The sequence below is a fragment of the Uloborus diversus genome, chromosome 1 (assembly GCF_026930045.1).
Source record: "Uloborus diversus isolate 005 chromosome 1, Udiv.v.3.1, whole genome shotgun sequence".
Classification (NCBI taxonomy): domain Eukaryota; kingdom Metazoa; phylum Arthropoda; class Arachnida; order Araneae; family Uloboridae; genus Uloborus; species Uloborus diversus.
The window spans coordinates 6,683,396-6,698,963 of record NC_072731.1 but is presented as its reverse complement, the minus strand read 5'-3'; the positions used below and the strand labels follow the sequence as shown (position 1 = coordinate 6,698,963).

General features: G+C 31.6%; 1 protein-coding gene across 1 annotated transcript in view; it reads left to right on the top strand.

Moving 5' to 3' along the window:
* Positions 1-15,568, top strand: part of LOC129227821 (uncharacterized) — a 52,301-nt gene that overhangs the window by 22,951 nt on the left and 13,782 nt on the right. The window contains exons 10-16 of the mRNA XM_054862437.1: positions 1,416-1,468; positions 3,334-3,507; positions 3,844-3,980; positions 6,637-6,791; positions 8,572-8,646; positions 9,179-9,281; positions 13,135-13,211. Coding sequence (XP_054718412.1) covers positions 1,416-1,468; positions 3,334-3,507; positions 3,844-3,980; positions 6,637-6,791; positions 8,572-8,646; positions 9,179-9,281; positions 13,135-13,211 — 774 coding nt within the window. The remainder of the gene's footprint in view (positions 1-1,415; positions 1,469-3,333; positions 3,508-3,843; positions 3,981-6,636; positions 6,792-8,571; positions 8,647-9,178; positions 9,282-13,134; positions 13,212-15,568) is intronic.

Genomic DNA, 15,568 nt, shown 5'->3' with positions numbered 1-15,568 from the left:
TTTCAACAGACATATAGCAAATTCTAAACTTATGTCTTACCAAGAATTTGAGGAACCAGTGTAGGAAGATGAGGAAATCGTATTACCAAATTTGCACTCTTCAATAGATGTCAGAAAAGCGCTTGATATCATATGATGCACTTTAGAGCAAGGGGGAAGTAATGTTGAATGCTACAAAACTTTTATACAAACTTTCAAGTGTTGTCAAATTTTGACTTTTAATCAAACACAATCGCACTACTTATGTGATAGAGTGAAGGAATAATGCACCAAGGGGAAAAGTCATGTACAGCATGTGCCGAGTACAAGATTCCCTAGGGCTGTCCTCAATTATGCTCCTAAGGGCAAAAGAGACCGCGGCTGACCCCCCCCCCCCCAAAAAAAAGGTGGATGTATCAATGAGGCTGGAACAGGTATATTGCCTAATCCTTGGAGCTAATGATGATGATGATGACAATGCGCCAAAATTTTAAGACTGTTTTGTAAATTAAAAAATGTACCTCATGTCTTGTTTGAACACCAATTGTGTTTTGAAACACTTAAAAGATTATAAATGTAGCAATTCATTTTTCAGAGTATTTAAACTTTAAGACCTCTTTTTTTTTTAGTGCAGGTATGCCGGTTTATAAAATCAGCTGCTTTATAATCAGAACAAATATGATTTTAACATGGGGCATTCACCATTGGTGCCCATATGGGGGGGGGGGGGGGCTCAAGCCCCCCCCCCCTAGATATTAGAACTTTTTTGCTTTTAGTACTTTTTTCTTTGAATGAAATGTAAAAACATTTATTCTCTAGCCAATAATGAATAAGTAGGTCAAATTTTAATAACTTTAATCTGTACTGAAATCGGTTTCCGTGGGGACAATATCCTGCTAAGCCATGGGGGAACTATCTGGGCCCTCCCTTAAGATTTTGCATATGGGCGCCCATGGCGAGCACTGTATTTATGCATAATATGAATGTATGAAAAAGATAATTATTTCATATTTATGAATAAAATAAATGTTATCATTTTATCGACCAGGCTTTAAAAATGGCTAAATCCAAACTCAAAAACAGTTAATCAGTATATAATTTTAAACCTTATGTACATTTTGATGCACTATGGAGGCTGTTGTCAAAGAAGGAAAGAAAAAAAAAGTTTAATGTGCCTTTTGAAGCAACTTAATCCTGAGCGCTAAGGCCCTAAACCTTGACATATGTTTGGTTTTTCATTGTTTTTTTATTTCCTTGTTTTCATATTGGTCTTAATCATTTTCATTGTCATCATCTACAAAGTGTTTATATTCTCGACAATCTGTGCATGTATTCTCTGGGCATGTCCAGTACAAGTATGTGTGTTTATGTATAAAAATTATTGTTAAAAAAACCATTCTTTATAACAATTTACATTTATAATTTGCATGTTATAGGGGAAATGGAACTTGAGCAGTCGTCCAATAAATTTTGGACCACCTGGTTTAAGGTTTGTTCATTCAATATTCCTCAAAAAATGAAAAATGTATCATATTTGCTTTTATGTAAATTATACATGTTAAAATTACATGGGTTCCCCCTCCCTTTGAAATTTTATTTGCTACAATTCTCTTGGATGTTGTCATATTATAACATGTTGTCATTTAAATCTAATGTTTGTCAAAATCTTTCGTTTTTGATACTTTAGTATTTTTACCTTCCTTGCAAGTTGTTTGTGTATTTTGAATATTACTAATGTATTTGTCATAATTGATGTTTTGGTATTATACCCTTCCTTGAAAGTTTTTGAAAATGTATTTTAAGTAATATTGATGGAATCTTTATCATATTTCAATATTTGATGTTTTAGTCTTTTCCCTTTCCTTACAATATTTTTATGTCTTTTCAAAAATGTTTATTGAATTTTTGTCATATTTAATGTTTTCCCAATCCCCCACACATTAAAAAAAAAAAAAAAAGTATCTTAAATATCAATAAATCTTACCGTATTTGACATTTTTGTCTATTCCCCTTCCTTATAAATGTTTTATCTATTTTTAATATTATGTATGGAATCTTTTTCATACTTGATAATTTAGTGTTTTCCCCCTTTCCTTCAAGTTTTTTTTTTTTTTTTTAAATGTATATTAAATATTTTTGATGGAATCTTTCTCATTTTTTTTTTCACCTTTTCTATGCAAATTTTGTTTTCATTTTAAATATCGCTGCTCGAAACTTTGTCAGATTTAATGTTTTAGTCTTTTCCCCTTCCCGACAAATTTTTTATGTGTATTGAATTTTTTAACTTTTTAAATAAATTTTTTGTAGTTTTCTTTTCTTGCATACTGTAATTTAGCAAAAGTGAAAGCTAAATCACATTCATTTCATGAATATGTGATTTATTGATGTTTTTGTGGAGCAGACATTCCATTGTTTAGAATTAAAATTCAAATGTATTTAAATGAGTGGCCATATTAAATAATATGTTTATTGTTATATATTCTTGAGTGTTAAATATTCATGTAATATAACACATCATAAGAGCAAGGAATTTAAACATGACATAGTACAAGGCTTTGTTATAAAAGTACACTTTGCCCTTATAAATTGTTGTGGTGCAGCTAATTGCTGCAAGTTAGCTGAAATTTAAAACTGAAATTTTATGCTCTTCTCTTAGTTAATATCTCCAATTTAGCATTTATTCTACTTTAAATGTATACTATATGCTTTAACCAGAAGATTGCTATAAACAAAAAATAGATAAAAGTGAATATTTTCCCCTTTTTTGAGTCTTTTTTTTTTAAATTTCAAACCAATAAATTATTGTGCCATTTACTTTATTTGGCATGAAAAAAATTTAATAAAATTATCTTAAGAAAGTTATTAATGTATTGTGGAAAGGGTTAAATACGGGCTACAAGGTTAATAAATGAACTTTCTCAATTAGACTATGATTCCAGGCTTTGAAGGCTAAAAATGTAGTCTTGAGCAAAGAAGAGACCGAGGGGACATGATTCAGTTTAAAATGAAAGATGTTACGGGGCTGAAGTTTAGCACTGAAAACAGGACAAGGGGTCATTGTTTTAAGTTATTTAAATCTCAGGCTAACATGGATATTAGGAAAAATTATTATTTTAGCAGGATAGTGGAACCTTGGAACAGCTTACCGGAAGAGGTGGTAATGAGCAAGGGATTAGATAGTTTTAAGAGGGCCATTGATCTTCACTGGGGAATGTAAATTGACTAGGACCAGTCTAGCTGAGCCCAGAGCCTGTTGCTGGTCGTCACTTTTGTATTTGTATAAAATGAGTTTTCAATGACTAAAAATTAATTTTAATTTTCGTTTTGTTTTAATTATTACAATAATTTTTTCAGTGATATTGAAATTGCAAGATCTCAAACGCTAAAGGATATATCAGTCCTAGCTTCAGAAATAGGCCTTCTACCACATGAAATAGAGCTTTATGGGGATAAAAAAGCTAAAGTACACCTGTCTGTCTTAGAGAGATGTAAGTACAGATGTCCTGGGAAATATGTAGTGGTTGCAGGGTAAGTAGTCAATTTGTAGCAGTTCCTCGCACATTCGTTTAATATTAGTATTTAAAACTTTTTTTTATGTGAATGTTGCTTTGTCACAATTACTAAAATTACTTCATACATATTTTTCATACATTACATATTTTATTTTAAGTGTATTAATTAATTTTTACTTGTATTAAACAAGCGGTGATAAGTTTTTCAGATCGTATTTATTCTTTTTATTTTTTCATTTAATTCATTAGTAATACTTATTATTTTTGAACTTTTGAATTTTTTTCTCCAATAAGTTATTTTATTGAAAATAACATCAAAATTGACTAAAATGATCTAATTGAAATGTTTTAGAATAACACCTACTCCATTGGGTGAAGGAAAAAGTACAACCACCGTAGGATTAGCTCAAGCTTTAGGAGTACATTTGAAAAGAAATGTTATTGCTTGTTTGCGGCAACCTTCTCAAGGACCAACCTTTGGAATTAAAGTTAAGAATGCTTTCTAAACTATCTTTATAGTATGTAGCGCCTACCATGAAAAATGTATTTACTTTTATTGAAATTTAAATTCCATTCTTATATGAGTTGACTTAAAGTTTGTTTGAAGGTTTTGATAATATTAGAATGGGGTCTTTCCAAAATTTAAACAGTATTTTTTTCTGAAAGAGCATGCTTAAAGACATAGGATCTGACCATTTTTCAAATAATTTGACTAAGTTTAATCTTTAAAAAAAATTACTTTAATAGTTGCGCTTTCATTGTTTACGCTTCTGCTGATGACATCACAAATGATGGAATGCGATTCACAAACCACACTATTTAATTTGCTTCTTTACTCACATGTATTGGCAACGATATGGTTGTGTAGAGTGCAGTTATTTAATAGGTTCTTGATTATCATAATGTGTAAACAAGGAAGGCAGATCCGCCTAAGTGCATCATTTGTGACGTCATAAAGACCACGCCTTGTTTGAAAAATCACACATTTAAAAAAAATTAATAAAAAAATAACTGTTGGGAAAATGAAACTATTTTCTGGTTTTATGTTTTTTTTTTTTTTTTTTTTTTGCTTGTTCTATCAATTTCAGTGACTAAAAATAGTACTTTTGACTGAAGGAAACAACCCTATTGTTAAAAATTCAGGAATTGATTCAATATTAAGTTAGTTGATCATTATGAACAAATTTGCTTAAGAAAAATAAATGCTGTTAAAGTTCTTTTTACTACTTAACAATCAAAAATTGCACATTATGTATTTTAAAAAAATATTATTGTTATTACGAGGGTATATTGAAAAGTAAGGTCTACAACAACGGCATTTCCAAATGAGAGGCAAAATATGACGACTGTGCTGTGTTCCTCGGTTTTCTCACCACAAAGTAGAACAAGCTGCGCAACGCTGCGACGCTCAGTCACTGCCTAGCAGCCATTTAGGATAGAACTCCGCCTTCGATTGCCTGCTAGGTGCGAACTGCACTCAATCATTCGATTTTTAAATGCAAAAAAGATTTCTCTGATAGAAATTCATTGTCAGTTAGTAGAGGTGTATAGATGTCAGAAACGTACGAAAGTGGTGCCAGGGCCAGAAAACGTCCACAATGAGCAGCAAATCAACGGTCCTTTCTAACGATGTATGCAAAGTTGTGAATGAATTCGATTTTCCACAAAAATAAAAATAGGAGACCTTAGTTTCCAATATACCCCCCGTAATATTATATAGCGTGTGTAAAGATAAAAAATAATAATTATTTCCAGTTCCATTGCATGATTTTTTATTTGTACCTGGTATGTTCTCTCAACTTTCTTGGCACTTTCAAATGTTTCTGTGTTTATTACTATGTTTTATTGACTTAGTTTGGTGTATGTTTGTTCGAGTGGAATCTTGTAACTCAATTTTCACCCACTTCCTGCAATTGGATTCTTTTGAAATTCGGTATATAACCAGACCCAATGACAATGCAATATTCTATAACCTAATTAATTAAATAATCATTACTTATTAGTTTATTCCAATTTTAATCGACATTTTTGCATAGATTGTCTAATATGAGGACGGAAAAATACTCACACAAATTAGAGTTAAGTATCCATAAATAAACTTTGATTTTTCTGCATCAGATAAAATTTATTCCAACGTTCCAAGGTAATTAAAACCTGAATTGTAATTATTTTAAACTAATTTCCTGCAAAATGTAGGTGAGCCTTCAATTGAATATAGCAGCTTTAAAAGGAAAATCAAGGTGGTGCATATACTATATACCTGTAGAATAAAGGATAGCTATCACTGAGAAAACTTAAACTTCAGTTTATACTTTTTTGCAGAACAATAAAATTGTTGGTTTAGTTATAAATGCCTCAATTGTCTGTATAACTTATTATATAATAAATAAGTCACCCATAAAGTGGTGAGGCAATCTTGATGATCTACAAATTAGCTTTCAAGCAACAGGGCAGATAACATGTGACCGCGAAGAGTTGACCCTCGGCTCCGACTTTTTTCAAAATTGTCCATTTTTGTCAAGGTGAGACATGGAGAGGAAAATTGAAACGGAATTTGAAAGTGTGTGTCATTAGTTCTAGAGTTTGAATATATCACCTTGGAATTTAAGAAATCAGCCAAAGAGGTAAAACATTTTAATTTTGTGCAGTCAAGGCAGATGTCTCATTGGACAGGTCACGTCCTACGTTAGTGGGTGGGTCTTGGTTTCACTTCTTAAAGCAGCCATTGGTCAGAGATAACAACGCCTCCTATAATTAATTTCAATTGAAAATGAGAGAGAATTGGGTTGCAATAAACAATGCAAAGCTCGTCATTTTTACTTTTTTGCCAACTCAATGCAGTTACTGCTGCAACTTAAACTTTTTAGATCTAAATAATCACATAAAGAAAATAAACTATACTTTTTTTTTCATATCATCAAAATGTTGCTCAACTCCAAAATATGACACGCATCCTTTCTTCCTTCTCTACGTATTTTAAGGAACAGACTCGTTTTCCCAAATGATTGACAAGGGTCATTTGTTTACTTTCGGACTGTATTATTTTTAAAAAAACTAAAGTACTGAAACATTGTGTCAGTATTTTTCAGTTCATTTGGACCCTAGTCTGAAAGCAAAAGAATTATGACTCTTTTTCTTTTTTCAGGTGGTGCTGCTGGTGGGGGATATTCTCAGGTAGTGCCAATGGAAGATTTCAATCTGCATTTGACTGGGGACATTCACGCCGTTACTGCAGCAAACAATTTGCTGGCTGCACAGATTGATGCTCGAATGTTTCATGAAGCAACTCAAAGCGATGAGGTAGGTACTTAAAGTAGAGCATATTTTTAATCTAAAACACATCATAGCAAATTTGTATTTCTCATTTATTGTATTTCAAGAATTAAAATGTGTGAAATAAAAATAATGGTTACATACTTGGGATTTTTCTTCAAATTTCAATCTTTAGAGTCGGTGAATCCTTTTTTTTTTAATAAGTTCAAGAAGAAAATTACAGGAATTTAACAAAAAGAAGAAAAAAAAATCTTGATTGCAAAAAAATAACATTGTAGTTTTGCTCTGCATGCTTGATTTTGTCCAATTTTTAGTAAGTTATTAGGAATATATAAACCAATAGTAGAGGTTTAGAGATTGCTATTTATTCATGTGTAAAATAATGTAAGCTACTTTTTCAAGTGCAAGCAAAAGAATGTATATGTTATTTTCAGTGCCTCAAATCTTTCTGCATCCTGCACAAGAATTGGATTTTTTTTTTAGTTTCAGAGATTTTTTAAGTTTCTATATGAAGTAAAAGAAATTCTCTTCATTTGTAATTAAAATTTTAATTTGAAAATACAGATGTACTATATGTCCCATAGCAAGCTAGTAAATCATTTAAGCAACCAGTAATAAAAATAAAGTAAGGGAAAGCAGTTCTTAGTAAGTACTCTGGGAATAAAAGAATGATGTACCTTTAAACCATATTTATTTCTCTAGAGTTAATAAATTAGTGAAGAAGAAGCACTTTTTTTGAATTAGCAAAATTCCGCGATTTTCAATTTTCAGATTTGCGGGATTTTACAAAAAAACTTTCAACTTTTTTTGTTTCTGCACAATTGCACAACAAAGAGAAATTTAAATAGACTCCTTATTTGGGTCCTCCATGTAGCCTGATCTCTCTCCAGAAGTAGCTCTTGTTGAATGGAGAAAAGCAATTTTTCCTTGTGCTCTATAAAAACTATTGTCTTTTAAAATTATAATCTTCTGAGAAAACAGGAAACTTGTAAATGTCCTCTTAATTACTTTGTCATTTGTAACATTGACTTGTGAAATTAATATTGGATCAACTTGTGAGGATTTAAACTAAGATTAAAACCAAAAAGATTTTATAAAAAAAGGTCGAAGCCAATGAAAAAAAAGTGCAGGTAAATATTGTTCAAACTTTTATTCCTTATTCACCTTTTTACGAAAGTAATTTATGAATATTAACATGTTGGAAAAGTTTATGTTTATCTGCATGTGGCATTTATAATTACCCCTGATTTAGGTCTGTAGTTTGCAATCATTTATACATAGCATTGAGAATCAACTACCCTCTAAAACACTAAAAACCAGCCAGGGGTGTGAACTCTTTTGAAACTCCTGACGCTATTATGGGGGAGGGGGGGACAACTGGTGCTCCAGTTGAACATTTCAGTAATCTGGCAAGCTTACTCAAAATGGATACTTTTTTGAAAAATGCATCTAATCTTTTAAGATTACTTCACAAAGATGCAAGGCTTTCATATTGCAATAAAGGTATATACATATCAATTATCGACATTCTCTGCATGAAAATGGTTGGGGTTTTTTGGTATCATGAAGAAAAAATTAAAAAATGAGAAAATTTTTGACTAAGTCAAGTCAGGAAATTGTAAGAACTTTTAAATGAATGTATTGATATGAACTACTAACCTATCTAACATCAATTGTTGTGTTGAAATCTTCGAAAAAAACTGCTTGACTTTTTGGTGTAGAAAGATCACACTTAATGTACATTTATTTTAATATTTTTTTTTTAATGTGCTTTAAACTCTTCATATTATGTTTTTACCACTTTCAGGATCTGTTTAAAAGATTAATAAAAGTAACAAAAGGCAAAAAGGAATTCTCTAAAATCCAACTTGCTCGTTTACAGGTAAATATCTGAATTTTGAAGTACAATGCGACCTTGTTTATCCAGACTAACTTGAACAACAGGTAATCCAGAGAATCGATTATCTGGGTAGTATGGGGAATAAGCAAAATAGATCCTTAAATATGCAAACAGTTTATTAGGATAAAAACTCACATTTTGTTACAAAATCGCATATAATTGTTTACAAGATATTAAAATTGGATTAATACAGGATGTTAAATTAGGATTAACACAAGATATTAAATTAGGATTAAAAAATTGGTCCACTGTGTTCTGTTTCAAACATGAGGGTCATTTGAATAAAGCATGGTTATTCAAACTCTTTATCTTTAATAGATCATAATGAAAATGAATGTTTGGCGTACTTATAGTGATGTTCTTCCAATATCATGATTTAAAATTATAAAATGTGAACATTAAAAAGTCAAGACATTGAATCTGGATAAACAAGGCTCTACTGTATATAATGAAAACATAATCATGTTTTTTTTCTTTTCAAATGAAATAGTAAGTTATTTTTCACGATATTCAGAAACTAGGTATTGATAAAACTGATCCAGATGATCTAACTGCTGATGAACGTAGACGTTTTGCTCGTCTGAACATTGATCCTACAACCGTAACTTGGCACAGAGGTTCGTAACTCATTTCAAAAACTATCAACTCAATATGAAGAAAAAATATTTTTCTAGTAATACCAATTCCCTAATTTTAACATAAATTTGTACAACATTCAGTGATACCCTAATAATTATACCTATAATCTAAATCATATCCAGTTAAAAATCTTAGTGCATATTATCCAGTTTAACAAAAATATTAATTAATATTACTTAATGAAATGTTATATATTACCTATTGAAGTGTACCTATCTGTTATAATGCATTTACAAATCATATATAGCAAAAATATTTGTTATTTTTTTGTATTATCTTTTTCTTGTATGTATAAATTAATGTTTAAAACTTTGTGTAGCCTATTACCTGTATGTCCGAAGGATTGTCTTGGACCTACCAGCACACCACCAATGATTTAGAATGCTGAAATTACGTAATATATTGTAGCTCTGAGAAGTTGAAGCTAATTATTGACAATGTTTACTTTTTTTTTTGGAGTGATATGGAAGTGTGATTCGCCTGAGTTTAGTAGTGTTACTTTTGTAATAATTTTGCGTAAGTATTCTTCCACAAATTCATGCCAATAATGAATCCTCTTTGCACTGAACAACACAAAAAGAAGTAAACATTGTCAAGGTCATGCTTCAACTTATCAGACAGCTATGGAGATCTACAGCTCTAATATTATTATAAACATATCAGTTATGTTTTCTGCTGCCCCTTTGAAATTTAATGATTTGATACAAAATGAGTCAGTTTCAGAAATTGAAATTATGTTACTCCGTAAGTTTCTAATTATATGGAGCATGATTTCTTAATATTTTAATTGTGTGATAAAATATGCATTAATATACATATAAAGTAAATGAAGGTTGTAAGTTTTATTTAATGCCTCTTTTTACTTAAATATGGGGTGTGGCTTATTAATGTCCCATATTTAGAGCAGACGCTGTATGCTGTGAGCAATATATGTGCCATTTGTACTAGTAGCAATGGCATGTGCAGTAAACATCATCATGTGTTGTGGAAGAGTATATCCATAATGGTGGTAATTTTAAATTACAACTGAGCGAAATAGCATTTACGGAAATTCGAATTATTTTCGGAGTTGTAGTTAATTATGTTAAGATAAATTCTTTTTTCTCAATATATATCTGACAAACAACCATCAGGCCACGCATGTGTACGTTCGTCGTGTATTGTGTATTTTTTCAGAGTTAAATTCAAATTTCAAATATGAAACGTATTTTTAAAAAAGTTAAAGAGGAAGTAATTTGCAACTAGATAGACAAAGCAAAAGCGAGCAAACGAGATCAACAGCGTAGCAAACGCTCCGAGGTACGAGCTTCCGAAGCTTCAAAAGAAGGCAGAACTGCTCTTATGGCTGAAAGATCTGCCGAAAATGTAGCTTTTGAGATATAGGAAGGAACACTGTATAAGGGAGGGATGGCTGTTTAAAAACATATAAGTATAGCTCTACCATTAAATCACTCAGACTACCCGAAATGCAACTTTAGACTTTAAACCTGCTTTTCTCGGAAATACTTTTTTCAATACGGTTAACAAGATATCTCAAGTTCTAATGCACCTATTTATTTGAAATTTGGTACAAACTTTTTTAATACTATCAAAATTGTCTCCATGTAGGGGTTTCTGTATTTTATTTTCTTTTTTTTTACTACTTTCAAAGAATTACTAAAGTTGAAAAAAAGAGCCATAAATGACCTTTTTTTTCCAAAAAGACGCCATTTTCTCAAAAAAAAAAAAAAAAATCCCTCCCAATTGGCTATGTCCAGATAATTCTACATCCTTGTTTAATAAGAATCAACCTTAATTTTATGTTTCAAATCACCAGGAGAATTGGAATCTCATCAACCAGTAGACACTTTTATTTTCTGAGTCCCCACTTTACCGGCCTCTACTGATTTCAATTTTGAGTTCCCCCTCCCCCACTATTATATATTTTTATACTTCTCAAATATCAATAAAAACTGATGGTAAAAAAGGTTACAGTTTTTTTTTTATATTATGCCCGCAAAATCGCGCCTCTAGACCAGACCCCTTAAGTGCTAAATTCTTTGGAGATTCCTAGATGGATGCCGCCACATGCTCCACATTTTTCAGCATTAAAAAGATCTGAGGTTGGCCGGGTGTTTTCGTTTTCAGTGCTGTACTTGGGGCTCTAAAGTTCGATACCCAAACATGAATTTCTTCTGTCTGGAATAGGGTCATGCCCCAAGTTAAAACTAAATGCAAAATTCTTATTACAGTAGAAGACCCTTATAACGCCGACCTGTATAGTGCAATTCTCTATAAACCGCACTACTTTTCAGAAGTAAACAATAGGTTTTGAAGTTTAAAAAATCCCTCTGTTTTGCTTTGCAAAAATAAAAATTGTTAGGCAAATTAAATTTTGAAAGTTTTTCTTTTTTCCATCTTATTTCAAAGCTTTTAAATTGAAAATTAGTACTTATAGTAAATAGAAAACACCAGATAGCTCTTGAAAATGCAGCTGTTATGCAAACCATGAAGCTAGCAGAAGTGCAGGATTTTGATTGTGAAACATATTTATTTGTGAATAACTAATTGTAATATTGGTGCTTTAATACTCATTGCAGATAAAACTCCTTCTGAAGTGCTAATATATAGATATATTCTAAATATTAGTCTCAAAATTTGTGAAATGATCTATATAACGCACAAACCTGTATAACGCAAAAGCTCTTGTCCCAAGGTGTGCGTTATAACGGTCTTCTACTGTATCAGCAAACTATTATTTTGAGTTTACTCCTTCTCAGCACATTAAGATGCTCACCATGGCATTTCATATGGCACATATACTGCTTTTTATTGATACTACTTCCATCACCATATCCCCAACACAACTCTGCTTATTCCAAGTATGGGAGGTTGATGTGCTGCACCATCAGTTTTTTAATAAAATTAATTGCTATTTTTTTTCTTTTGCCGATTTGAATTTTATTTATTGAGCTAAGCTGCAGCACATTTGTTGACTAGGTAATATATTAATGTTTATTTTTATGTTCAATGTGTGGCTATTTCAACTCATTAAAAACAAAAGAGTGTTATATACACTGACTGCCTTCAATTTTCTGTCCCTTTTATCATTTGGAGTATTAAACCTTCTTCTGTAACTTTCTCTGTCATTAAGATGATACAGATAAAGGTTTAATATTCCACCTCGCATTTATGGTCCAATTCTGACAGTTTAACTATAAGAATTCCCTTACCGACTTTGGGAATAAGGAACATTAATACATTAGAAGAGAAGTTTATTCTTATTATAATTGATGCACCAATGATTTAAATTTTTTCTCCAAAGGAAGTTCAGACATTTGCAAATTTGAAAGAATAAAATTGCCCAAAAGGTTTCACGTGATATAGAGAGAAGGTTAGTCTTACTTATTATGTTGCTTTATTTTTCATGTTTAACAGAACATTTTGCAATAAATTCACATTTAAGAGAACTTCACTTTTTCACTGAGAAGATAGTGAATTACATTTATTAGATTACACTGTAAGCACAAAAGCTTTTTATTGAAGAACCAAGGAGCAAGTTGCCAGATTAAAAATTTGGAGATAACTAGGGGAAATGGTAGGGCTAACTCTCGTATGTTTTGGGGCGAGAGCAGGTATTACTAGACCTGATAGGTGCATCTAAAGAGCATGATTTCAAAAAAAAAGAAAAAAAAAATCAATGTAAGCCAAGCTAGGTTTGAGCTTTGCATGCTTTTTACTCAATACTTATGCTCCACTTAAATTTCTTTGCTTCTTACTACATCAATTGTTCAATTTTAATTTTTTAAATGTACATGTTTTAAAGATATTTTTTCTTTTTTAAAAATCAAGTTTTGGATACCAATGATCGGTTTTTGCGTAAAATAATGGTTGGTATGGCTGCAACTGAGAAGAAAATGACTCGAGAGGTAAACTAAGTTATCACTATTTTATAATTTGTTATAGTTAAGGTTTTTATTTTAAAATCATTTATTCTTCAATTTTGTCCTACTTAGTGTTGCTATGCACAGGGGTGCCCACCTCCTAAGAACAAGGAGGCACCCCCTCTAAATGTTGCAAACCCCCCCCCCAAAAAAAAAGCAAGAGCCCCCATCCCAAAAAAGTGAAAAATACCCCTCGAACCCCCCTAAAAATGTCAATGCTGCATGTGCCCCATGGCCTCCCCCCCCCAGGTGGGCACCCCTGCTATGCATTTAAAATGTTAAGGCAATAGGTAATACTTTGTTGTGCCTTTCTCTAAGTTTTTTTAAAAATTATTATTATTTTTTTTAAATCAAGGAGTAATATGTTTTATGAACTACTGCTTAAGCACCAACTTCTTTAAAAATCTTCATAGATATTAAATTTTTACTCATAGTTTTTGAATTTTTCTTTATTTTCTGAATGAGACTTACCTCTATTAATTACATGGTTGAAACTTTTTTTTTAAATTTCAAACAGTTCATTGCACAATATTATTCTCACACATCTGTGGCTTTATTTGCTAGCCTTCTTACAAAGCACAATGCAGAATATGCACTTTTCCTCTTTGATTCAAATATAATGCAGTCAAACTCGCTTAAGTCTGTAAGGGCATAACTTGCTTTTAACGAGCAAATCCCGCTTAAAGCGAGCAATACTTCTTTAATTCGTAATATTTCAATTGACTTCCTTTTTGGCAAATTTTTTTTAAATATTCCAAATTCAACCGAAGTTAATAGTAAATCATAAGTATAAATCCTGAGCAGGGCCGTGTTTAGGGGGTGGAAAACTGTGCGGCCGCACAGGGCCACTAAAATATTTTGAAGTTAAGGGGCCGCTAAAATATTACAAGAGAATAAAATATTTCTCTGTAAAAAGGTATCTTCTTTGTAATGGTACCAACGAAAAGAAGATGCAATGGGACAAACTTGAGCTAGAGTGCATTAAAAAAGGCTATTTTTCACGTGAACAATTGTGGCAGCTGCTTTAGATGCCAATATCTTTTGGAAAATCAGTATCTGCAACCATAACACATTAAAAGCATGTATATTGACAATATAATTACAAAGTAAGAGCTTTTGAACCATTTTTGTGCAGAATTTATGACATTTTAAAATTTAGGAAAAAGTTTCTCCACTGCGTTTTTTTTTGCGACTTTGCATGCATGCTACCAGGCCCGACAAGAGGCCACTTCAGCCTAGCCAGAAACTAGGGGCACGGGCCTTGGGGGGACCGGCAATGCTGACGCAAAAAAAAAAGAAAGAAAGAAAAGAAGGAAAGAAAAAAGAAAGAAAGGAAGAAAGAAAAAAAAACTTCAAACAAGAGAAAACGTCAAGATTTAGAAAAATTTACTCTGTGGCACTTAAAATAGAGTTAATTGTTTTCTCGTAAGCAGTTTTGTTTTGTTTTTTTCCTCTCCCCCACCCCACTTTTTTCTTCCCCCCCTTTTTTCGTTCTTGTTTCTTATTTTGGGAGGCGGGAGGGGCCCGGTGACGTAACTGACAAGGGGCCCACCTTGGTTCTCCGCGGTCCTGTGTGCTACATATAAGTCAATGAACTCAAATTTAAAAAAACTAAGTACTAGAACGTATTAACAATGAAAAGTACTTTGAGCTTCTAAAATTTCAGGCTTCTAGTGTGATAAAAATACCTGTAAACTGAGCTTAAACATGGCAATTTGTTACGACAGAAAGAATTTCAAACTCATTTTTCTATCTTTATTCGGAAAAACACCATTGAAAAAAAACTTATTTTGGAAGAAAAAAAGTCTGTTCTTTTTCTAATAGTATTAACAAAAAGAAGATGCAAGGTGACCAACTTGAGCTACAGCGCTTTAAAAACAGGGTATTTTTCACTTGAATGATTTTGATAGCCACTTTGGATGACAATATCTTTTAGAAAATAGTTATATAAGCTCTTAAACTGTAACCCATTAAAAACAAGTATTTTTACAATGCGATCACGAAGTACAAGCTTTTGAATTATTTCTGTTCAGATTTTATGATACAACCTAAAATCCAGGGAAAAATTTCTCCTCTGCATTTTTTACGAGTTTACACGCATGCTATAAAAAATCTAATGAGCTCAAATTTTCAAAAATACTTGAATGTATTAACGGCCAAATGTACTTTAAAGTTGTTATGGTTTAGCACTGTTCTCTTTTCAAGACTTTTCATGATAAATAATTTAATCATGAAACATTTTCGCAACAGCATCCTATCTCATTTATGATTTTCTCCGAATATCATACATATTATAAACATACACTTTGCCTTGTTTTTTAAATTTTGATATTGCTAAATTT